This window comes from Bombus affinis, chromosome 8, assembly GCF_024516045.1.
Source record: "Bombus affinis isolate iyBomAffi1 chromosome 8, iyBomAffi1.2, whole genome shotgun sequence".
Classification (NCBI taxonomy): domain Eukaryota; kingdom Metazoa; phylum Arthropoda; class Insecta; order Hymenoptera; family Apidae; genus Bombus; species Bombus affinis.
Genome location: NC_066351.1, coordinates 5931806 through 5958253, shown reverse-complemented (window position 1 = coordinate 5958253; position 26448 = coordinate 5931806). Strand labels below are relative to the sequence as shown.

General features: G+C 35.5%; 1 protein-coding gene across 5 annotated transcripts in view; it reads left to right on the top strand.

Annotated features, from left to right (window-relative positions):
- The window catches only part of LOC126919631 (glutamate receptor ionotropic, kainate 2-like), a 283328-nt gene that overhangs the window by 225777 nt on the left and 31103 nt on the right, over positions 1 to 26448 (top strand). For all 5 annotated transcript variants that reach the window (XM_050729101.1, XM_050729102.1, XM_050729103.1 and 2 more), the window contains 3 exons: positions 1190 to 1331; positions 16186 to 16353; positions 26009 to 26029. In XM_050729101.1, the coding sequence (XP_050585058.1) occupies positions 1190 to 1331; positions 16186 to 16353; positions 26009 to 26029 (331 nt within the window). The remainder of the gene's footprint in view (positions 1 to 1189; positions 1332 to 16185; positions 16354 to 26008; positions 26030 to 26448) is intronic.

The window sequence follows — 26448 nt, the reverse complement described above, 5'->3', positions numbered from 1 at the left end:
TAAATTACTGTTCCATATGATAATGGCTGTTAAAGCTAGCTCCAATAATTCGCATAGAATGCACCATTTAACATACATATAGTTGCAAAACAATTAATTGATCAATAGCATGTAATTTCTCCGATAATATTACCTTTTTTTATATATATTTTATATCTTGGTGATGAAAATATGACTTATGAAAAACTCCAAATAAAATAGCAAATAATCAAACAAAATCTGACGACAGTCAACTTAATGGTACTGAAATTCTAATGACAGAAAATCTATTTGTAAGTGAATCTGTATGAAGAGTAACAATATGAAATTAACTTTAATTATTACAAAATTGAATTTTATGGTTTTTTCATTCAAAAGACATAATTTTTCATTCATAATTATTAATTTTTTGATTCCCATAATACATATTCGCTATTTTATTTGACTTGATTGGTCATAGATGATGTTCTTTAAAACTTTCTTGAGGATCAAGGATCAGGCAAAAAAAAGAACCTTTATAGTGATTTATGCAAAGATGAAATGTTTCTCTCCCTATAATGTATAAGATTTATTTTACAGGGATGAGAACACAATAGAATATTCTATCAACTACAGTCGCTTCCACAGAATTACCGTACTAGCATCGCTTTCTCGGAAACATCATGTTCGAAAATTACATGAAACGACCGTAATATTTCCAAGTTCGTAAAAAAGGAGATGGCGTGAAAGCACCAGGGACTGCTTTCGCGAAGATCTCGTGCGACACTTAAAACCGAGGAAGTCGCGTACCTAAAAATTTCACTATAAGTCGCGATATACCTAAAGGACTTCAGTAACTTTAATCCGTGCTACACACTGTGCCAATTTTTCGAACACGAATTATATGAATATACGAAACACGTTTAGCTTTATTGGAAGTTTAAAATACGAATATCTTCTTGCGATACAATCAAAACTCAACATATGTTGCAACGAAAAGATCCGATATGGGAAAATGATGTTGAATATTAACAGTACGAAGAATATATCCAGTAACACACTAATATTATTTTCAGAAGTATTGGTATACGTTACATCCCACCATACAATCTTAGTATTAATAGCAAAATCAGCAAAAAAATATCCGCCCACGAAGCGCGGGAGACGTGTTATGGTTTCGCCTTCGCCACCTTCACATATATACTAACCTACATTTTACCTTCTGTTTCAGGCCGTTGCTAAAACAGATAAAAAACTCGGCCGAGTCGCACATTGTACTGGATTGCTCTACCGAGAGGATTTACGACGTGTTGAAGCAGGCTCAGCAAATAGGAATGATGAGCGACTATCACAGTTACCTCATCACCTCTCTGGTGAGTCTTTTAATTAAATGAGAATGCAATTAATGCTGGACACGATTCCAGTTACGTTCAACTTTCCCACCCTCTCCATACCGAAATCAGCCACTCCTTTCCACGACAGAACCTATCTCTGAAATTGGAACTGTCATGTCAGACACGCGAGTTATGCGTATAAACTAATTTTCACGGGTTCGCCTCGTTTATCGTCTCTCAAATTTTCTCTGTGTTTTCGATGGGCTCGGAGGTGCACTCGTGATCAGAATCGATAAGCGTCCGGGCCAAAAGGGTGGGAAATTATCGATAAGTGAGCGAGAAGGAATCGATAACAGGGTGTACCAAGGCTGCACCAAGGCTGCAGAAGCGTAGATTGTCTTCCATCGATGTTTGAATCAACGAGGGAACGTTCTAGATTACACTGTCCCTGGTATAATGGAACTTTCAACGACATGCGCATTCGACGATGCCGAGTGACGCACAGTGGTTTTAAAATCGTAAAAGCACGAATAAAATTTATAGCATTACTATTCAATCCTTATGAGTGGACTGCGAATGTTTGCATAATTTATGCATCGTATTATCGGGTATCGTTATTGTAATACTCTATGATTCTTCGTTTCTTATATTTTATGGATATAAATGCTTTTTATATTACACAGAATAATCAATTGAGTCAATACATCAAATCGAGGATATTGGTCGCTGAAAGTGTCGTCGCGAAGCACTATTGCAACGTGCGATAAAGTTGTTCCTTTCATCAAGTTTGTTCTTTTCATAAACGAAGAAAATAAAAAAGCGTGGGTATTATGAAACGAAGGAACTGCTACTGCTCGCTTTTATCGAGCATGTTTTATCCGTGAATCTGCTTTTTTTTCTTCTTTTTTTAGCAAAGGTCTATAACGATCCGCGTCAAGTTACAATGTACTAGAATCTTTTATGTTTAAGAAAGACGAACGGTATTTTGTTTTTTTGTTTGTAGAATGGACACAGAGAAGATGGAACTTTTTCTTTATTTTTTTACACAATCTGTAAGAAGAGCAAGAGGTCGTCTATAGGATGGATACTTAGCACGTAACATTTTCATAGAAATAATTACCATTACCGTAACGCTACTGATGTCTCGTTTCCTGTCAGTGATAATCCTCAAAAGATCTTGCTCTCTCTCTTTAATTTTGCTGAAAACCAATTATCAGGGGGATCGTTAGAGTAATCACAGACTTCAGTCTTCCACTTAACGGTACTTCCTTTCATTTCTTCACTCATTGACTGACTGTTAACTGACAAAAAGTCTCGATGCCTCTTTTCCGTTCCTCCCTATGTGAATCTCACAAACAACACGAATAAAATTAATGAAGTTGAATTTATAAACTCAATTTTCTCCAAAATAAAGCTTCGAATGTATTCTATTTATAGTTCTCGATTTCCTTTTTATTTTGTGGCATAAAATCATCTTGACTTTTGTTGTACCATGAATTTACTACCACAATGTATAAATTCAAGATTTTAATGTATACCAAAGAATACTTTGCTCGTATATACGTGTGACTGTGTGTTTACACGGAACACAGGTCCCTCGTTCGATTTCCTCGATCACGTTCCTGCATTAATGCACGTAAGAGACCGATCCTCTTTGTAGTTGTTCGCGCAAAGAGAATATCCCGAAGGTTCGAGTAGTCTGCACGGATTTCTGTGATTCGGATTGTACGGGACGGAAGGAAAAAGACGAAATCGCCGTACGTGTTGTCTCAGAATAGCTGGAGGCGCGATTTGTGCAATATCACCGATCGTCTCTCAATATTCTTTCTTTCTCAACTTTTCTCTCAATGGCATGTAACAGAGGACCAGGGGCAGGGGAATAAAATTCTCCGGAGATGGATGCATAGAATTGACATATCGTGTCGCGAGAACCCTATTTTTCCCTAGTTTGCGCCAAGAAAGTACTGTGCATCGCAAGAAATTTCGTCTTTCCTTACTGATGAAAGTTTCAGATGAGAAACATCCTGTTCTTTGTTTGATTCTTTCTAATATACAATAACGCGAAACTAGGTTTATAAAAGTATTATGGAGCCTGTGTATTCATAAAAGTTTGTTACGGTAGTGTCCACATAATTTTTTGTGGATATTTTAAAGTCTTTTTTCGTGGAGAGAATAGTATTGTTCTTATTTACCTTTAAATATTTCTTAAATATTCCTATTTAACGTGGAGAACAGTGTCAAGGGAAGCTTAAATTTTCAAACACTTTCGCATCTTTTGGATGATTTATCTCGTAAGACAGAACAGAATAGAATAGAATAATTGAGGCGCATTCAAAGTGCAAGTGAACTCACGACGCGTAACAATATTTTTCATACGAAACAACGTATATAACTCAATCAAGTCGAGTACATCTGCTTTCTGGTTTCTCTAATAAGATAGCGCATTAAGAGCGGCATGACAAATTGAAGATTGCACATGGACGTCCGACAGATCTCTTCGACAAAGGTGAAAAAAACACTAGTCAAGATTGCTGAATTACTTTATCTTCTGTAATTACCGATGAAAAACGTTCAGCATAGTCTTTAGACCGAGGTAGAATTGTGCAAAAGTGCGTTCAACAAGTTATCGCAACACATAACGAAAGTCATCAATCCTTCCGATACGATATCATCATACGTAATCTTACGCCACATATACCAACCCAAGACATACTTAATAGTTTCTCTTCTTTTATTCCTGTAATGCTGACATCATTCACTGCGCGTTATCATCGCGAATAAACGATTTATTCTGCTTACTTGATTGTATCCTATCATTCCTTAATCATCAAGTATCGAGTTGACTGATATTGAACCGCATTGAATCACCAGAAAATTATTCGACCGCGTAATCATTTCACAGTAACATTTAGCTAAATAAAATAATGTATTATTTAAACATTTATTTCTCAAATATTTTCTTTACATAATTCTATTCAAGAATAAATGAGAATGTGCGTTGTTTGGATAATAAAATTCAAATATATTTGAGAAATAAATGTTTAAATAATACATTATTTTATTTAGCTAAATGTTATTTTGAAATGATTACGCGTTAAGTTTATTTGAACGAGCAAATGATCTCCCTACAAATTATCTCATTAGTTAAAAATGAAATTAAATTATTTCGTTGTTTACGTATGAAATTAAGTAATCTTTATTTGGCTTATATTTTGTAGTGGGATAAATCTTTATGAAAATAATATTTCAAACAGTTTCTGATTTCATTAAATCAATATCATTAATTGCGTCAGAAATACGAATTTTCTCATTACATCTCAGAGATACATGTTCAAATACATATTATTGAAAGACAGTTGAAATTAAAACAATTTCGAGAGCAAATCTCACGATTATTCGAAATTGTCTATTATTACTATAAATTTTTCACCTAATTCATTCTAAATCTTTTCAATAAATTTTAATTCAACGTTTTCTTCTCACAGATACTTTTTTACAAAATCCTGTTGTACTTTCTTAAGATAAATGGCCATTAATCATCTACAATGATTATCACATTTTATACGATATTATAGCGTATCCAGATATTTACGAACGAGGGTGTGCTTCCTTTCGCTCCTTTTCATCCATGACATACGTACAGGAACGAAGGCAGGATAGTCTCGGTTAGTTTTAGCAACTATTTCCTTTCCCGCCGCGTCCTAGGAATATTTAGTCGAGCGCGAAATAACAGGTTGCACAGCGAAAAACATCGGCGCAGATTGTTCGCCGGGCCTTATAATTATAAATTACTCGTAATACAGGGGCAATTTGTAACTCTTCTCGTCCACGGTTCGCCTCGCAATTATTCGGTGGATGCGTCTAGAAAATGATTCACGGCGCGATCAGAAATGAGGGATAAAAGAGTGCGGTGTTCTGTGTATGCTGCATCCAGAAATTATTCCATGGATATCTGTTCGGAGTTCGCCGCGGTCGTTCTTTCGAATTGCTCGTTGTAATTGGAAAATTCGTTAGCTCGAGGCCGTATTCTTCTTCGTAGCGTGCATTTATCAGGTCAGCTCATAAATAACGTTGTTTCTTGCGTTACGGTAAAATGAAGACGGATATCTTGTTTATGCGGCGTGCATATAAAATGCTTTTCGATGCATCTTGGAAGACCACGATCTGTTTCGAGTGGATGCTGCTTGGGAAAAAAAGAATCACAGAAATGAGGCCGTTGTGAATAGGATTCGAGGATTAATACGGTCTGTTAAGTGATGAACAACGTGCTTTAGATTTTCCTGAGGCAGACAGAACTGTAAGGGTTGCAACAGTGGTCGATACTATCATTATGATTGTTAATTGGTGTAGCTTTGAGATACATATACCTCTGTTTAGAAATAATAGAACACTCGCTAAAATAAATCTTTGAGAGAAGGGAAGAAATCATTTGAGATTTATTAAACTCCTTAGGATTAGTATTTGAATTGAAATCGTGGGATAGATAAAGCTTATATGTATAATAAATATATATGATCAATTATGTTATAAATAACAGAAACATGTTGGTTTCTTTCAAAAACTGATGAATTTGTACGCTCACGTAACATCAGTAGATTGTCTACTGTATCTATTATCCTTTGATTTTATACATTCCTTGACTGATTGCGAGAGTCACGTTTAACTCTCAGCAGACTACCCTGAATTTACTATGTAATTCACTTAAAATTTTCTCAATAAAATTTAAATTAAAGCATCAGTGGACGTAAATTGTAATCCTTAATTAAAGTAAAGTGGACGTCAATTGTAATCCTTAATTGATTATTTTCCCACAACAGTTGCAAATATCTTTTACAAATTTCTGTTGTGTATTCGGAATCGTTATTTTGCTTAAATAGATGCTTCTACCTGAATAATCGCCTTTGTAATAAATTGAGTCAATTATTACGTTTTATATGGGGCCAGCAGGTGTCCCAACACTTATGGACGATGTATATCCATAGTAATGTGTTCGAACATATTATTATATTTATTATTATACATTAATATATATAATATAATACTATATATAAATGTATGGTCATATATTTGGCAAGAAACACTTTGCACAGATTCAGCAAATATTATGGAAATTGAAAAGTTCAAAGCGTATCTTATCATACTTTGAAAAATTGTGCATTTAAAGTTAAAGAGTATTATCACAAATTTTTCCTTTTTAAAAAAGCGTATTAATGCTTAACAGAGACAACAAATTTATTTATTTTTGAGCTTTTATAGTCTTTTTCTATTCCATTTGTTTTCCAATTTTACTGTTATTTTATTTCTCCTTGCAACATCTAATAAAAAATGTACTAATATTAATAAAAGCTGTATTATAAATAAAAAATAATTATACTGCTTAACTGATATACCACACGCAGCTTGAGAAATTATTTATAATTTGTCTTGACGTTTTAAACGCGTTCGAAAATATCGCGTTCGCTTACCTTTATCCAATTCCCGTGAAAAACGTTCAGCCAAGGCAGAAGAGATTTCCTGCGCTTTCGCCGTAGTTGACGATGAGAAGAGAAAGAGAGAGAAAGTGAGTGTGTGTGAGAGAGAGAGAGAACCGTTCCAAAGTAATTAGCAATTTATCGTTGTCCACGGTTAGTCGAGCTTCTTCGAAGCATCGCTGACCCGGTTGAGTAATCGCGATGTATGTATATAAATTGAGTCGCCTTATTATGTTCTTGGGATTTAAAAGTTATGTTTACTCAGGCTTGCCGTCGATTTTATGGTTTTAATTGCATTTAAAATCATGCGAATATCTTAGTCGTATAATTTCTCTTGTTGCATTACTTTTAATTTTAAGAAGCAGTAATTACAGATGATATTAATTCTAAACGCAAGCACAGCTCATTTTTTCGTATTTGAAGAAATTCTTTTATTTTTTTTTATTTTCATCCAAGTGTTAGGGATTTTTAACTATCTAATGTAGTAATTAAAATCTATTAAAAGTTGAAACCAGACCTGTGATTGATTGAACTTTAAGATTGCCACCTTAAAAGTCTATAAACATTACATAGGAATTGTATTAAGAACTTGTAATAATCCAGCTTGTCAGTTATTTAAATCCATCAAAACGCGCAAGGTAGGAACTTGTTAAACATTGAATGCCTCCTCGAACTTGCTGTAGATTATTGATAAATTGCTAGAACGCTGTTAAAACTCATTGAATATTAATGCATACTAAACTATGTAATGACTAAATTATAGTGGACCGCTGTTGGCACGTTGAAATTGTTTAATGGATAAAACAAAATTAATAGCACAAAATATGTTAAATGTAACACTGAAATATTAGAGATATTAGAACAAATATATGACTGTAATATAATCAATTTTTAATTTTAATTGGAGCTTTGCTATTTGATATATGAATCTTAAATTAAATATGTACATCTAAACTCGTAATCTTATATTCTGCATATCAAAACGCAGACATTTCCTGATATTTCATATTCGAACGGACATAAACACTTTATTACACGTCATTGCACAGAATCAGAAAATTATGCGAACGTTAACTGAATATTGCATCTGCTATTATACCTGTTAGCTATATCTATTTATTACAACTACGTGCCCTATCGTGAAGGTTCAACAATACATAAATATTTCTGTCCAACGGAGGATTCTTCGCATCAAATTACCATTTTCAGTCTCGAATAAACAGTAATAACCATCGTTCCCCAATTTATACTTTAAACGATCCCGGGAATAATTAGCAATTCGCAATTTGCTCCGCGCGCGAACAGACACAGCGGAGCGAACGCTGCCCACCAGTCAGCAATAAGTGATAAAAAGTAAATAGCCTGTGTAACCTCGGTACAATTTATCTCGGCCGTGTCTAGCAGATTTCAATTTAGATCCATTAAAATGTAAATTAGAGACGGTATTTGTTCAGACGCTCGAGGTCGACGCTGGGCATTGTTCCCGCCCCCTGGTTTCCGTGTTCGATGCTACGCCCGCGGGTGGTTAGTGTTCGCCATCGAACAGGGATGAAGATTTGTCGCGGTGTTGAGCAACAACCCTTCCGGCCATTGATTTTTAATCGTTCTGCAACGTTACTCGTTAGCCAGCCTCGACGTAATCGTATATTTATCGCGAGGATTTGAGCGAAACAAGTCGATCTTGTACGGCCGATAACACACGAAACCACGATCAAACAGCAACATGTGTAGTTTAACACGTTTAACGTGTGCATTGTTATTTAAGAGTATAATATGCAGTTTATGAAGCTTGTTGTTCTTTATGGTACTCGATTTTCAACATTAATCGAAAGTTTAAGAACGTGCGATATTTTTCAGCAAAATTTTAGTATGTCAGTTGGTTGGACGGAATGTTTTCTGTGACATTCTACGGAGCCACGGGGCGGACGGAAAAATGGTGTTGCGTTGTTCTCTTGTCAGCTGCACGTGTTAACCATTGTACTGGTAATCGATAAACGACTCAGAAGGGAAATAATTGCTCTGTGATCGAGTGGCCAATCTCTATCGATAGGACGCGATAGTTAATACATGATTTTATGGAGCGTCGCTATTCTTGGAAATTGAATAATAATATCACAGCAATCCTAAAAAGTAAATATACATGTATGTAATTCATATACGACACTATATTCCCGTAATCTAGGAAATAATCTCGGATCACGTTCGAGAAACAAGCCAAGCGAGAAAGAGCCTGGTATTACAGAACATTTAATCAAACTTTCATCGTTGATAAACCTATCGAATAATTTTCTCCCTCGATTTTTCCTGCGAGCCGAACAATATTAAAACTCGATCCCCTTTATAAACAATGAAATTATCAATCGTTTGTTCACGAGCGAACACTTTCTCGGCGCTGATCGCTCGTTTCGGTCCAGTGTCAAGTAAATATCGTTCGATACTCATTACGTTGGCAATATCATGCAACGTCATCATTCACTGGGATGAAAATCGAACGATAATTAGCGGTTCGTATGAACGCGTTAAATGGTTTGATTCGAGCCAGCTAATATCAAAGAGACAAGGAGTTAATTGCCACGAGAATGAGCAAGCGATGTTTTTTTAAAAGGAATGACTGCAGATCGGTCTTTTAACGAGCTAGGTGTGCGGTAATTTAAAACTTTTGAAAAAAGTCGCCGGATGAAAGTATGAGGACGATATTGCAAGCGGGCCACACAAAAGAGCGGACAGCGTGGAAATTAATTATGACGAATACCGCGTGATTGTAGGAGTATTTCAACGTTCTCTGAATAGAATGTTGTGTATACGGCGACAGGAATAGTCTGGAAGTTAGGTATTTATTTTCATTTGTATCATGTAACTGGCCCTCCAACCAGATTGCGCTGATCTCCTTAAGAAACTATTGGACGCAGTTCGCGCTTAAGGACAAACAAAATTAATGACATCTTAATCGTTGAGAAATTTGATTGATGAAGCACAGCCGATGAACCGTAGTAACGCTATTAAATTTCGTCGAATCGAAACAAATAGATTGGACACGAGTCGCGCGTCGTGTTGATATAGTCGATTGATGAACTTATAGGGAAAATAAAAGCTAGCATATAAAAAGGTAAAGCAAGAATAGAAAATAAACACTATCCCGTTTGTTTGCGAATAAATTAAACGGTGCATTAATTTGCGTTGATTAATAGGAAATTGTTTTTCAAACGTTAATTTAACATCAAGAAAAACCGAGTTCAACGAATGAAAAAGGAAAAGAAAATCAAGTAGTTTGCTACGCTGCGCTGTTTCTATACGTTTGGCTTTCAGTTTAAAAACTCCTCATTTGTCGAAAATTTGCTTTTCCATTAGTAGCCCGTTCAGTTTCTATTTTTCTCTCTAATCAACCTTGTTGCGAAGCATTGTGCACGTGATATAACGTTTCTCGATATAGAACAGCTTCAGAAATGAATAAAAAAGGTGAAATAAAAAAACGAACTTAATTGCTCTTTATTACCGCATAGCATCTTTATTATCATAGTGCGGCAGTGCTCCTGCCGCACCAATAAAATCCACGGGGCAGATTTACGCCGTCATTAATTCAAACTGAAAATTCACGACAGAGAACAACTTCCGGCCCGTTCGCCATTTACGAAATTTATTAAAACGATTTCTTTCTTTTTTTTTCATATTCTAACGCGCTATCTCGATGTTTTTTAAGTGAGAGCTCAACGAGTTATTCCCCACTGACAAGGAATATTACTCAATTAACGACTGAACTGCATAGATTTTTTATATGGTTTTAAAGGCGTTATTAAAGAAATGCTATGAAATACAGATTACAAATTGCAATAAGAGAAATATGATTAATCACAGGAGTTCTAATATGGGCGTCGAAATAATCTTTTAAAAATAGCTGATAAGTTGAAATGTAATATTAAGACAATTATTAAGACAAACAATATTTAAATACCTTAATATCACAATGAGCAATATTTTTCAAATTTTGGAGAAAACTGAAACACGCGTTTAACTCCAAAACCGACTGACAACACAATTTTGACATTGATTAAGAATGTATCGAGTTTTAAAGTTGTTTCTTCATAAGAAATAAAAAATGTGATTTATCGCCTGTAGTCATCAAATTATTCCAGATGAAGCTCGTTGTCGGTCAAGAAATCTTCATACGCAGTATTTTCTCGAAACGTTTCGTTTCTCGTCGACGTCATGATGTCACGTAGCGAAGAATGTTTTACGCGAAACTGCACAAGAACGCGACGTTTCGCATTCAAAGTGTGTATGCGGCATTTTTATCTAACTCTCGAGGATGTTCTGCTGCAAGACAAGTGAAGATTACGTATGTGATACGCGTGGCTTGGTGTAAATCACGGGAAACGATAGTTATCGATCGTCGGTTCACTCGATAGTCGCCTGCTTGCCTGTGTTGGGTACTTTTTATACATGACTAGCGCGAAAATTCTGCTGCTTTCGTTTGTCACGCTTTTGGTGCTAGTATGCCAAGTGACATTCCACGTCGCTAGTTCGACGGCGAGCGACATGGATTGAAAAGGAATTCTGATTTTGCATATCATGTGATATGAAATGTCCATTTCCTTCGGCAAAATAAATATGATTTTGCTGTTTCAAAATGAGCTTATTAATGTTGTAATGGGATATTAGGATTTCATATTGTCCTAGTAAAATTTGTTACTATAAGTAAACGAATAATGCTTTATTTCATAAGATTACCTTTAGTTATAGTTTTTGGAATTTTTTAAAATCTTCATACTGATATATATTATGATTGTATAAATATAGTAGAAAATATGAGGTAGATCTTCAACGGTAAAAATATTTCGCGAATGCATACAAAGGATTTGTGGTCAGCTCTCTAATAATAAATAAATATTTTGTTACTTATTATATTATTATAAATTTTTATAAGTCTCAGTTTACAAATATGAATCTTTCTATTCTTCTAGTTCTATACACACAGATACATTTTCTTTTTCTTATTTTTTTATCTATTTCACGTCTATCTAAATTTTGTATTCCCGCGAACTTTTCATTCGAACTATAATTTCAAGCATTTAATGTAAATATAATTGTTTTTATTTTGCGCTTCTACACCATATTAGACTTTCTTTCTTTGGTCGCGCATTTATTCTTCTCAATAAATACCTAAACGCTCTTAACTAACATATGTAATATAAAATCTATTATTCACAGCGAATAGTTCATACGTGTAGGAGGTATAGAAAAAAGGGCTTTAATCGGTCGAAACAAGAGAAGAGGTTCTATAAATTATCCAAACAGTTATTTCAAGTATCGTTCACGGTGATCAAATTAAGTACTGTTTTCATTAGATCGTGACGATCTATATTTTACAATGATCTACTGAAATTGGAAGCGCGTCGACGAGTACTCCGTTGAAATTTATGTACATTCGACCTACTGATTAATGAACAATTACGCGAAATCAGCTGTTCATTATCTGTCAACCAGTATGTTAAAATGGTCATAATTCGATGAATAACGAGCACTCGTATCGACGGGGTCATTTTTCCTCGAAATTGCCACTTTCCGTTCGGAATAACGGGTCTGTTAATTATGGAAGACCGGTTAAAGCACAATTTATTCTTGGTATGAAAAATATGCGTAAATACTTAGTGATGATTTAACTCTTCCTTCCTTACGAAAGTGCTCATAAATTAAATTATAACAAAATATATGTACCTAGTCCCAGAATATCGTCATTTTTGCTTTAACAGTTTGCACTTAATAAGTACCTACATAGAAATATCTTCATGAAAATATTCGAAGATTTGCAGACACCATTTATGAATACGAGTATATTATGTACGTTATATGTATAAAATACTTTGGAACTTCATTGGCAGCGTGATAAGAATATCATGATCATATTGATAAGATTTAAAATAAATCTAAATATTATATGTAGAAGCTATAGGGCATTTATGGCCTAAGCTTATACGTTTCGTACAAAAGTTTACAATTACAAAAGTATTTAAGCAATCAATCATTCGTTACGTTAATAAGCTTGAATATTCAGTGGGACTATCTGTAAGATTTATGATATTCTTAAGATCGTCGCTGGAGCTGTATATTAATTTTTTACTAAATGTACGTTTTGAGATTGGTATAAGTTTACTCATTACGGTAGTAATGAAATTCTAAAATGTTCCAAACACACATGATATAAAAGATTGTAAAAATCTTCTATGGTAAATATTCAAATATTTTCGCAAGAACTGTAGAACTAACGGCTGACCACATATTTCTCTGGGCTAACTCGCATTATTCGCAAGGAACAAAGCGAAAGCAAGAAAATACGGCAGTATTGGTTGGGTAGAGTGCTCGACGAACGGTAAAATTATGTTGCCCGAGGTGTAATGAATTAATAAATGAAATACCTGACGTAAATAAGTTTCATGCAACGAACTGTAATTGCGCTTTGATGCCAGCTGTATTCAACGCGCGTATATTATTACCGATAAAATCATAGCGATTCTATTACATCGGTCTAATGATCACCGACGTAATATACCGACAACGAAAAGGAGAAATAACGTGGAAGCAGCGTTCCTCTGAAATTGAACAAACGCGACCGTTAATGGCGACCGGCCGACCTACCAATCTATTAACCGTTAATCTTCCAAAAACGGGCGTTATTTATTGATAATGGCGAACGAACGACGTAGAAATATCAATCTATTAAACGTATATCTTTTGAAAATCAACGCGATGAATCAAAATTGGCAACCGGTTGGCCTACAAATATCAATCTATTAGCCTCATATCTTTCAAAAATCGATGCTATTAATTGATAATAACGACCGATCGACCTAGCAGTATCAGGCTATTGAGAGTAAATTTTCCAAAAATTGATGCTGTTCATCACAATTGAAGACCGATTGGTCTAGCAATATCAATCTATTAGCCTCGTATTCTCCAACAATCGATGATATTAAAATCGATAATGGCGAACGATTTGCATCAAGTAATTGAAATGAGTGGAATTTGAGGGAAATGTGGAATATAAATGGGAGACGCGATGATACGACTGCGGCTAAATAACTCGATGGTAATAAGGAGTCAGAACTGGTGGCGCGGTGCTACGTCTACTAAACGCTAGTAATAAGAAGCTTAATGGCAGCGGGTACTATAACCACGATAACAATCATCATAACCGTAACAGGCATAATAACCGTAATGACCAGCGAGATGCGATAATACGTCGGCGTCGTAGAATTCGAGGGTCATGTCGAAATTTGTGGCCTAGAAATGCGAGACCGCGTCTACGCGAACGGCCATAACTTCGTGTCTTCCTGAATCAATGTTTCATGGAGCGAGCTTAATTTGGCGACAAGCATTTCATTGACTCGTTAATGCGTGTTTCTTATTGTCTTCGATCCTTAAGATCAACGTTCGAGAAGATGATAAAATTATTTGCTGCATTTGGTTGACTAGAAATGATCATTTAGTTGGTGAAGTAATTTGTGGCACTATGGGAGATTATGTCGTTGAATATGAGATTGTTAGCCCGGGTATTATGGAGGAAGATTTATCATATATGTCTACTGGAAATCATGTGTCATTGTTAAGGATTATTGCTCGGTAGTAAAGGACATTCCTCTGATTTCGCTGTAGCAAAATTTAAAATTTCAGTAATCTTGATCAACTGATTGGTACTCGTTATGAACGGTAATTACATACTAAAACAAAATTTCTGTACTGGTGAATTGATAATGAGTTGCATTCATAACTATATAGGAACTTAAACACACCATTAACAACACCATAAACAACAACCAACCAACATCATACAAATTCCCTTTATATGAGGAGAGAATGTCTACAGTTTAGGTTTGCTAATTTGCCAATGTTCGAACAACCTGAATAAAACTTAGCAACAGCTCCCAGCGATATTCTTTCGGCAACTCGGACCCTATTCAGATACGAAACTATTGAAATTCGTGTAATTTTATCGATCCGAAGCGAGAATGGAAGGCCTGTGTGTGTCGCTGGAAGCAATATCACGACGTAAAGAATGAACGAACGTCCCGAGGCGAGGCGATGATCGATCACCAGTTCGAATCGATCGGCCACGGTGCCTGGTGTATCGCGAGGCTAGTCGATCGTTCGATTGTAGGGGACAGCGGATCGGGAACCGGCAAACTTATCTATCCCGGCCAGGACACAGGACAAAGGATAATAAATGGTCGTGGCTGGCTGCTTGAGCATTCGAAAAGGTGGACGCGGCGCGGAGTTGTGCTTTGAGGCTGGCCGACTTTAAATCACGCTGGCTGCCACTACGATGTAGATAGCTCGGTGAAGAAGCTGCTCGCTCCATTCCGCACTCGAGATATCTCTATTTCTGTTGATAGGCGTCGCGTGTCCGGCCAAGTAATATCTGTCCTGGGAAGCGTAGTCGGACACGTGATTATGGATTGAGTTATGCGAGAGAGAGAATTGAATCGAACGATGACACGGCGATTATGAAAGGGTAATTCTTTTGAATCTCTCTCTCTCTCTCTCTCTCTCTCTCTCTCTCTCTCTATCTATCTATCTATCTATCTATCTATCTATCTATCTATCTATCTATCTCTATCTCTAAGCAGAATGTTATTGATTCACGAATAGACGGGTGTTTAGCCATTTATGGATAATATGGAGGCACAAAGAAATATGTGGAAGCCACATATTATCCCGGAATATGTGTATAATGATATTAAATGGCAGTTTTAAGAACTTTGAAATATTTAAATCTTGACGAAAGTTAAATCTTAACGAAAGGTGTCTGCCAATTGATATTTTGCTTCTATGTGTCCATCTGTTTGACTATCCTTGCAAAAATGGCAACCAACATTTGCAAAAATTAACTTGCCATGGAGTAAAACTCTGCTTTTTCCGAAGGAAATAGGAAGAAATCCTAAATTAATGTAGTGCAGCTCTGAATAAAGCTAAAGGTTCTTATGTACTCAAAGATATCTCAAATTATATGTATCTATCCTTCACATTGATAAATCTTACTATTTTACAGTTACGTTTGTCGTTTATACTGAATATGTAATATATCTTACAAGGGATACAACTTTTCACAACCAGAAAATAAAATTTCTTTTATTTTTATTTTTCAAGCATTAATGAAATTTTTCTCACATTAAGATTATAGAAATTATTCGACCACATATATGTATCTTCGATCTGGAACGACAATAATTCCAAGTATCGGAAATATGACAATTTTTCCCATCCGCAGATATAGAAGCTTCTATAAATCTCAGAATTCCTGGCAAACGTCTAGTGTGGACGGTGATATTAAACGTTTATCGTGGGGAGGCAATAAAATTCTTGGTCCAGCAGCATGCAAAAAGTCGGCAATCGGTTCAAGAAATTCATAAAGTGAACCGAATTCCTTGCAGGACCTACACAGCGTCGATCTGGAGGAATTCAAGCACGGCGGGACCAATATCACTGCCTTCCGATTAGTGGATCCGGAGAAGCAAGACATACAGAAAGTCGTGCAAGATTGGATCTACGGCGAGAAGCGTTATAATCGAGAACTCGATATGGGACAGAGTTCCAACAAGGTACGACAATATATCGCTTAATATTACGTATTAATTCGAATAATTGTCATTAGTTATACATAGAAGCGATTGATCGAGTTACTAAATTTCGAATATTCATCATATTGGATATATTTCTACTATCCGCGGAGAGATTGATTTTCACGATAATTAAATTTTTATCAAACCGTACCCATCAATTTCATCCTGTATTAGTTCGGTCGTTTAAACATTGCGGTAATAATTTAAAATCGTGTATAACCATTTGCAACGTTTATTGAAATTTAATTAGTTCATTCTATTTTATTTGAGACCCATTCTGATTTTGATATTATATTCGTTTGTATGATTGAAGAACATTCCCGCAACACGGGACGTTTAACAGAAGTGTGCCGCGTACAAATTCGCTGAGTTGAAAACGGTTGTTTGTTTTCTCATGGCGTGGCAGCGCGCATAACGTAAGCGCGTTACGCCGACGGAGCACAGACAAAATTTCAGCGTGCACGCGTGCGAACTTAATTAGCGCCGCGACGCGTCGCGTCGCCTCGCCGGCGCGAAAGATTTTAACAGTTACAGGCTTGTGGTGTCGATGTAATTTTCTCGCTGAACGAGCCTGCTCGAACTCATCAGACCTGTCCCGTATGCATGCAAATGCATAGATTGTTCCGCGTCGCACCAACGGAGCACGCTAGCTAGCCGCTTGCCACCGCTTTGCCCGTTGTAATAACACTCTAATTTTACATTCTTCCCGCACAAGCCAGCTTGACAGCTACATCGATCTTCCTCCAACTCGCGGAACGTTCTGCTGTAAATGCAGCGGGTGTTACCCGTACGCTTGTTCATGTTTGACCGAGAATAAGCTGGAATGTGCTACATAATTCGATATTTCGCCTTTCGAAAACTTCGAAAAGTGTCACGGGAAATTGAATTCCTGATATATAACGTGTATAGGTGAAATGTTGGAAAAATGAAGGCATTGAGAAGATGAAACCGCGATTAGTTTCCCGTTGAACTCTTTTGCTAAAGTGGATATATTTTACAAAATTTCGGGTAATAAATAAGTAATTTAAGCATTGGTTTGGAATTTGACACTTTTTGATTTAGTCATCGAGAGAGTAGTGTGTAATGCGAACGTGATTTATTATTTCGATGGAATCTAGTTGCTATTAGAAACGTCATGATAAAATTGGGAAATTATAATAAAAGAATGTCTTATGACTTGTTTGTTATTAATTGTAATTAATTATATCACATAAGAGGGCACAGGTCTAAAGGAATTTGTCTATGTGATACATGTTTTATACAAATTCCAATTCCTTCAAGTTCCTATAGAGAACTCTGCAGACTGTATTCTCTAATACAATTTTCTATTTGTGAGAGTTTTACACAGTTACTTACAAATGTTTTAAACCAATTGGTTGGTTAAACTTATAGGCAGTACTACACTGTAATATTAAGGAAGCTTCTCTTCTGCAAGAATTTGGAATTAAAGCAATGTGACGTTAGAGCAATATAATAGTTTCTTGTGATTATGTGATTTCTATATAAAATAAGAATTAAATGTAGGGAATTGAAATCATGGAAAATATCTGCCTCTTTCAAACAGAGGAAAGAAACTTTAAAACATTTGCAGTTAAACCCCTTTGATATTTTAGTTAATTTGAATTAGTTACTTCACTCACTTCCGTAAAGTTACGTTGGAATATAACTTCTTTTGTAAAGCTTCATTATGAAACAGGGAAGAAAACTGTTCAAGCAACGATTATAAGATTTTACAATGTGAATATTTCTTTCTACCGATTTCAATTTCTTTAATCGTCGACCTTCTTGCAAGACAATATGATATATTTATTTCTCACTGTTGTTATCGCCACAAGAGATTTTAAATACCCCTGAAACCTCTTTATCGTGACCCTTGTTTGACTTTCTGGTTTGTAACGTTCTTGATTCCCTCAAGTTCCGAAACAAAGTCGCTTTCAACTTTCTGCTCTGTGGAACCCACATAAATAAGTCGACAGTCGACTTCCTTTCAGTGAAACGGCGGACCCGGAAGAATCCGGTGCATAAAGAACTTTGTCCTGCAAATTACAAAGCTCAAACTTCTTACACACTACCCACTGTTTTACAGGTAACAAATCTCGGACGTAGATAGTGCAACTTTTCGAAAACCGCTGTTAAATTTGGCTGGCGTTACATTGACTTCTACTACTTATTTATGCAGCCTCCAAATTTATTGGTTTAAAATTTTCAATTTGAAAATTATTATTGCACTTTCTTCTATAGTCATATAAATTTATGACGAAATTTTCTAATTGTATAAAATTTTCGTCCATTATTTTTTTTTTTTTTTAATGAAATTGCAACATTATTTCAATAGTTCATTTTCCAAAGATATTTCTCGAGATACACGCATATTTTGTTAATTCATATATTTGCAAATACGAATAAAGAAAAAGAATCTAAATTGATACTTTTTAAAATATTTTTACATATTATATGCATTTTATACAGATTTTCACATGTAAATTTCCCATATACATATGTATGTATACGCACAAATCGTGTCGACGTCTATATTACATTACGTTGAAATATGAGTTCAAAAGATACATCGAATTTTATTATGAATAAATATTTTCCGATTTAAATGTTTTATTTTGCGAAAGTAAGATATTATTATTGCTTTCTGGCTAATAAATGTATCGCTTAAGGCATTAATTTCATTTTAGAAACTTTCTCAATTTCAAATATTTTAGAAATTTTATTCTACGTAAAGATACATGTAAAACTTTATAATTCGCGAAAAAGAAATGTAGGGAACGAACACTGTTTCTAGTTACAATACTTCTATAGGTCAACCTAATTCGTAGCCAATTTCACTGCGGTATTCGATTGATCGCGCGAATTTCGTCGCGGAAATTGCCTATGCAATTTACCTACTTCCTCCGTGTGTTCCTCATTCTGCCGCATATAAACCCGCTAACGAAATGACATCGTATTACGTGTACGAGTATATATGTGTGATCCCCTGAATCCATATGTACGTACATAGCGAACGCACATGCACACTCGCTAGTATTCCCATTAGGTATCCCTATTTTCTCTGTTTGCTTCGATTGGTGAAATGCGACTAGGGAAATTACTAAAACGATTGATGATACAATTGAACGTAGAAGTAAGGGTGCTAAAATTTTTAGCCTGCCGTATTTGCCGGTTTATTCGACATTTTATTCAAACAATTTTGCAATTGTAAGTAACAGAATATTCCAAAATTTACTCCAAGTATTTTATGCTGTTTAATATGAAGGTAGAAATTTATTTCGCTCGAATTTTTGCTCATAGCGGTAAAGATAAAACGTGATTAGTAAATGAAAAGGAATTAAAATTTTTTAAAAAGGGTATTGTGTTTGTCACATATTACTCAAATTTAATTTGATTTTCAATTCTTTCATGAATAAATACTTTTAGATTATATGGAAATAAATTTCATTTTACGAGTTATTATCAATGGCTCTGATGAAACTTATCTTTTGTTTTCTCTTTCTTTTGTACAGAGGAGATATGGTGCACTAAAAATCAGTCACTAACTTTAACATTAATATTATTATATTACTGCCTATTATGAATTTCGTGTTATTTCTTAATAATTGAGATCATACTATCATTTTTTTTATTGTTTTTCGAATATAATATATTCTTCAAAGTTTATATTTGTTTAATCATCTTTTGAATATAAAAAATTCTTGGGGTCTTCTAATCATTCTATTTCATTCTCCATACATTTCATTATCGTTTCACTTCATTATCATAACTTTTCTCGCATGCTATAATCGCCAACGTTCAGCTACAATCCAAACAAGTTCAGGACAAAAGTTACGTTCCTAATTGTTAGTCGTTCGACCGATTCGTGAGCCTGCATCACGGAGGCAGATTATATCATTGCGAGCATCTGGCACGGCACCAACCGCGGAAAAGTTGAGCAGCAAATCTGAACGTTCGGTCATCTCGTGGGAAGCAACATCTGCCACAACCAAAACCAGCTTTCACTCCCTTAAAAAGGTTAAATTGCATCGACGCCCTCACGCGTTCACACGAACTTCGCCCTAACTTTTTTGTCGACGCACATTATATGAAGAGTCTGGATATGGATGAATTTGATGGAAGACCCGCAACTCTGCATTTTCGGATCATAAGGAGCTAGGGAAAAGATTGAAAATAATAAAAAATAATTTAAGTCGGAATGTGGTAGCCTTAATTTAGAAGATATTTGCTGATAGCTATAATACGTTAAATGTTATCTTATATATTTTATGTCTTTCATGACAAATTTTAAATAAAGAAAATTTTCTAATACATCGTACCCTTTTGACGATCCAATAAACTGACTAAACTATCGACGAAATATTACAAACAGTCGAGTTCCACCTAAAAATTGATGCAAATACGTAACGCGATAGGAAGAAAATATGTATTTTACTGTTATTTCATTATTTCGTCATGAATGCAATTGTATGCGTTCGTGTAGAATATTTTCTTCCAAACTTCCAAGCTTTCAAAAGTGCATCATAGTAATGCATTTTAACGTTCGAAAGTATACATATCTTATTTACTAAAACCCAATTTCATTTAGTCTTCTCCAGCTTAATATTTTGTTATTCGTACCACTTTCCCGTGGAAGTGACTCTCAATTATAAGATTGAATAAAATATTCCGAAGGTATCTCAACTTAGAAAGAAGGTTGCCCTTTGGATAAGGTATCACGTGGGACCGACAGAAACGCAGAAAATAAGATCACAAGCTCACCTATGAAAACGCAAACAATTGAACGAGATCAGCGGCCCAAGGAGCAGTTAAATAATGGAGGCTGGAACCGTTGGAAGGCACCCCGGGGCATTCTAAGGTTGCCGAGCTTTATATCTTTTTACCTACGGTCTCTCTGCCTTTCCTATACCCTCCATTCATTTCTTTTCCCCTTGGAGAAGGCCACGCTTGTTTGATCCCTGACCCGTTCATAACGCGGAGGAAACGACCCGGCGGAAGTCAACGATGGGTGCACTTGAGGATGCACTTTTTTCGCCGGGACTTCGTTAAATTCGGATCCTTCGTAACCGTTTGGGAGAGACAACGTTTTGACAAGTAAATCGGCTAGCGTCTCATCACTATTCCCTTGCTTGCGAAGAACGGATAGAACCGACGAGGAATCGATTCTTGCCACGCATCCGGAAGCCACAATAAAAAGCCACGTCGCGGTGACTTACAAAGGCTCTTCTTGTGAGACAAGCCAATCCATGGCTGGATTCGTTGCATTCTCGTCTGGAGGAATTTATTACGGATCGTGTTTAGCATTGCGAAATAAAAATCTGACGAAGAAAGTGGAGAAGATGAAGATGAAGCTCAGACCTTATGAACGAAATATTTTATAATTCTGACGTTGACCCTCAAATGTATCACTTTTTAGATATATGATACGGTATTTTGAAACTATTAATTTATGTAAGAAAATCCTGAAAAAATAATTGTATACTTCATTTCTTTTCTGTAATATTTTTCACTTGAGTCAAAAACTGTAATGCATTTGTAACGTACATATAAACAGATTAAATATCGTGTCCTCCCCTGTAACTATACAATTGCCTATAATACTACATCGATAAAAATTAACCAACCATGATACGTTTTTGAAATATCAACATTGAAATGCATCATTAGAGAAAATAGGAAATAATTTGCCCTAGCTAACAGGTCATTCATTACTGTGATCAAGAGGGCCACGTTATACGTGGTAAAAGTCGCGAAAGAGATATTCAAGTGGAAGACCACGAGCGAACTTACTCCGGTAGCTGTGCTTCATAACTGAACTGATTTATTCATTGAACATTCGAAGAAGTTCCAGAGCAGGCCAGGAGTTCCAGCCCGTGACAGCGAGACAGAAAGTACCAGGGGAGAACGTACCCGATGAAATTTGTATTCTCTCTACGTACAATTAACCCGATTTATTTCGCTAGAGCTTCTTTCCGCACTGCCCTCTCTATTACAGGGGAAAATGCACCCTAAAAGGAAGCTAGAAAAGTTAGAAAGAAAAATCTAAAAAGAAACGAAATAGGAAAGCTCTGTAATTTCCATGGAGCGGAGAGTCGAACGGAGTATTTCGATTTCGAGTAAAGGTAGCGAATGGTTCAGCGAATACGAAATCGCGTTTATTGTTCGTCGTAATTCAGCTCAATTACACGGCAACAGAAAGTTGTTAGTCGTGAAATGGAGAAAGAGTGAAGGCAGAATAATTAGAGCAGGGAGAAGGAAGAAACATTAGGGATCTTGGATGAAAACGAGCAACGAAGGCTAGCATGAGTTGCATTAGCGATTCCGTACGAGTCGTTGGCTAGGAGAGCGGCGACGAGTATGTAAATACGCGTGCACATGGATGCAAGAAAATTGAGCGGATGTGAGTAAATGATGGTACGTGACCGATCTTAGTTCAAAAGAGAAGAAATCTCGCGGCTAGAAAGAGGCGAAGGCTTGCTTAGCAATCAGCTTCGGAGATGGAGCACCGACTACGAGAGAAAAGTTTGTGTTTTCTGCGCTGCGAAATAATTTTTGTTAACATAGTAGCAATGGTTGATTTTATGCCAAGTTTACGTATCTATGCATATTAGTACACAAACGTGGTTTTTCTGTTATTTAATTTTAGACTTTTAAAGTTTCAGATTTTCTATATGCAATTTTACTAGAAGGGAAACTTGTAAAAGCTAACTCGTATACCAGAAATTCCTTATTAATCAGCGCTCAATTACCCCTGTCAGAATCAATTTTTCGTACATCTTATCCCTTTACAAAGGGGACGAAGATGCGGACGTGACACTTTTCACACTTTGACAATATGATAACCATAACAGAGCAGACATTAAACTTGGTAGAAATACCACATGGACTCATTTTGCACTTACACTTATCTTTGTAATCACACATATCTTTAACAATCATATAATCCACATTGTTATTTTAAAAGTCGTTGATATCGAACTACACGTGTGAACATTGACGACGCAACACGTATTTTCTGCGCTGCAAAATAATTTTCGACAATGGCGAACCTTACATAGAACGGTGTATTTCCTCCTTCATAATCTTTGTTTTTTTTTTTTTGCCCTAAAACTTCTTTTTAGTTAAAAAAACGTACGATAGAAAAGTATAGATCGAGATATGCACCGTATTGAAAAATTCATCAGGTAGAAGGTCTGGAAATAGTTCCCCCAGAATTCAGATCGTTCTATGGATAAAAAAGAAATGAGAATAGGTCCTCGATGGCGCGTATCACGGTTTGCGCAGCCGAAAGATTCGGCTGGATGGAATCCGATAATAAGCACGCGTGCCTTCGAATGCGTGCGTGGTTTCGATAAAATCGGACGAGTTGAAATTTCGTCGTCTCTTTTTATTGGCCGATTCATGGAAGCTTCCGTGGCAGGATACGAATAGCGAAACCTTTTGCGATTCACCGGCTACCCAGGCTACATTCTGTCCCGCGAAATTCAATTTGCCCTCGAACTGGTCCGCGAATTTCTTTTACGACTGTCGAGCTACGTCTGCTGGCATGTGTAGTATCGATACAAAGAACTACCTTAATGTTCAATCCCAGAACCATGTTACTATTTCTGTAATAGTGTTAAACCAGTTTCTATAGCCCCTTCATTCCAATGTTTCGAGTGTTTTTGAATTTTCTGTATTTATCGTTAAGCATGAATTCAATTAACCTGGCTTTCAAGTTTGTATTCATACGGGTACAGTTAGATAACTTGGACTCGTTTCCACTTAAATAACTTGCTTTTAGAGAATTATATACGTAAGATAACTTGGAAGGAAGTGACAGTTGTAATATCTGTATTCGTTTCTGTTAAATGTTTTAAAAAGTTAAAAAATAACATTAAGAAGAAACGATTCAAAAGATATTTGGACGAAGAAATGAATTGCTAGGAGTCATTTGGGTCTATGTGAACTCCATATCCTGAATTACTTCATTCTTATTTTTCTATTACTATCTCTATTCTACATACTTCAAGATTGTTCATATAACACATGTATTATATATTACATGAAGTATTGAGATATGTATAATTTTGTGTGCTGGACTGGGTTAAAAGAAATACTTGTATGTAAGTATCAGTGTGTGGAGGTATGTATGTGGAAAACAGATGAATGTAAACTGTTCAGTCGGTTAACAGTCGGGTATGGAAGAAAGTGCTGAGACGCGTGCAAGTGTGTATCGATGGATATTCTAGAAATCGTCCATAAAATAAATATACGACTATGTTAATATTAATCCCAAGTGTAAATTCAATGTTCCCATAACAATATTTGTGGCCATCAAGATTCACAATTCTCAACATGAAGATATTTTATAATTGATGTAATATGTATATACATATACAATGTTACCATGAAGTACATAAATTATTGTAAAGGAATCTGTCGATGAAGAAACAATAGCAGATCCATTTCAAGAACTTTTTTATTTCTTACACTGATAAATCATATTAGTTCAAAGAAGACTTGTAATAAAAATACCAAGAAACCGAATCAATCTTCGGGATAGTGTATAAAATATTTTAAAGGAACTATGTGTAGTATATGGTTTTATTTTTATTTGAGAAAGTAATATTGCATATGGACCAACCAATACGTTATACCAAATGCAAATTTCATTCTGAATTTCTATATAATAGTTGACGTTAAGTCGATTCCACAAAAACATCGTTTCGATTTTCGAGTTTACTAGATTGCCAGCGACACGAACTTAACAAAATCATAATTAATTAGGATCGCGTGCACGTGGCAAATGATCAGTATATCTGTTGAATTACAGATAAATTGGTACGCGCATATTGCTATTGACAACTGTAGTAAGTATAGATAGGAAATGCCTGTTATTTGTCGTCTGTCGGTACTTACACCTCGATTCACGATCCTTCCACCGCGGCACGTGAACGTTTTCATTTACCGTATTTTCCCCGTGGTTACGGTCACGAGGGGGATAATTAATTTTCGATCACGTCTGCGATAAAGAAACGTCGACAATCGTTTATTTCCGACACTATGATCGATTCTGATCGATAGAACGTGGACTTTTCCTTCTTACAATAAAATACGTAGAACCTACTGGCTAATTTTAAAACGCGAAACGTTTTCATCTAAGTATCCGTTTTCTGGCGCCTAACGTGCAATTTGAATGTAATTGCGACATTAGAACATCTGCGTATAAAATTGAACCTTTTCTTTTTGTATCTAATAATTGGATTATGTTAGTGTAATCGTCATTTAGTTGCTTTGATCGTTACTCGTTTCTCTTTCTTTTTTTGCTTTTCTGTATATTGAGAAAGGTTCAATGATTAATGCATTGCTCAAAAGACATATAAGGAAATCGAAGAAAAAGATAATCTATAGTGGTAAACATATAACTAGGTATAAATATTTATAAGACTGTAACTGAAATTGTTTTCTGTTTGTAACAATAAAATTTCCCTACATTTGTTTATGTTTTAAACCTTCTTTTGGCTTCCATTGTATATATATACTTGTTTAATGTTACACTATCATTATTAATCTTAGAATAGTAATTTTATGACTACAGGAAGAATCTGTAATCGAATAATGAATATTTTTGTTTCATGCACGGCTGGAACAGAACAACCTCACTTGCATAAAGGTAAGACGCAACGAATCTCTGGTTAAAATTACGAGCAACTAGATGTTATGTTAAAAGTATTAGAAAAATTTTTCCCAGGAAATTAAAGGAATTGTGAAATTAAATTCTTGAGATTGCCATTTTCGAGAATTGGTAGGTACTGTGAATTTAAACGAACTTCCAGAAAATTTGTACTGTGTTTTCACGTTAATTGAAACTTTTAATACAATATGTGTGTTAAGGTATAGACTGGCAATCTTGCAGCGTTTACGGCTATATAATAATTAATCAGAGTGCTTTGATGTTTCCTGACTGTAAATTATTAATAAAGAGGAGATAATAAAGCTCCCAAGCGATTACCTTCGAGCAATAATAATTTGATTATTGTTACATTGATAAAATTTAAGAAGAATTTCCACGGTCATTCCATGTCGGTTATG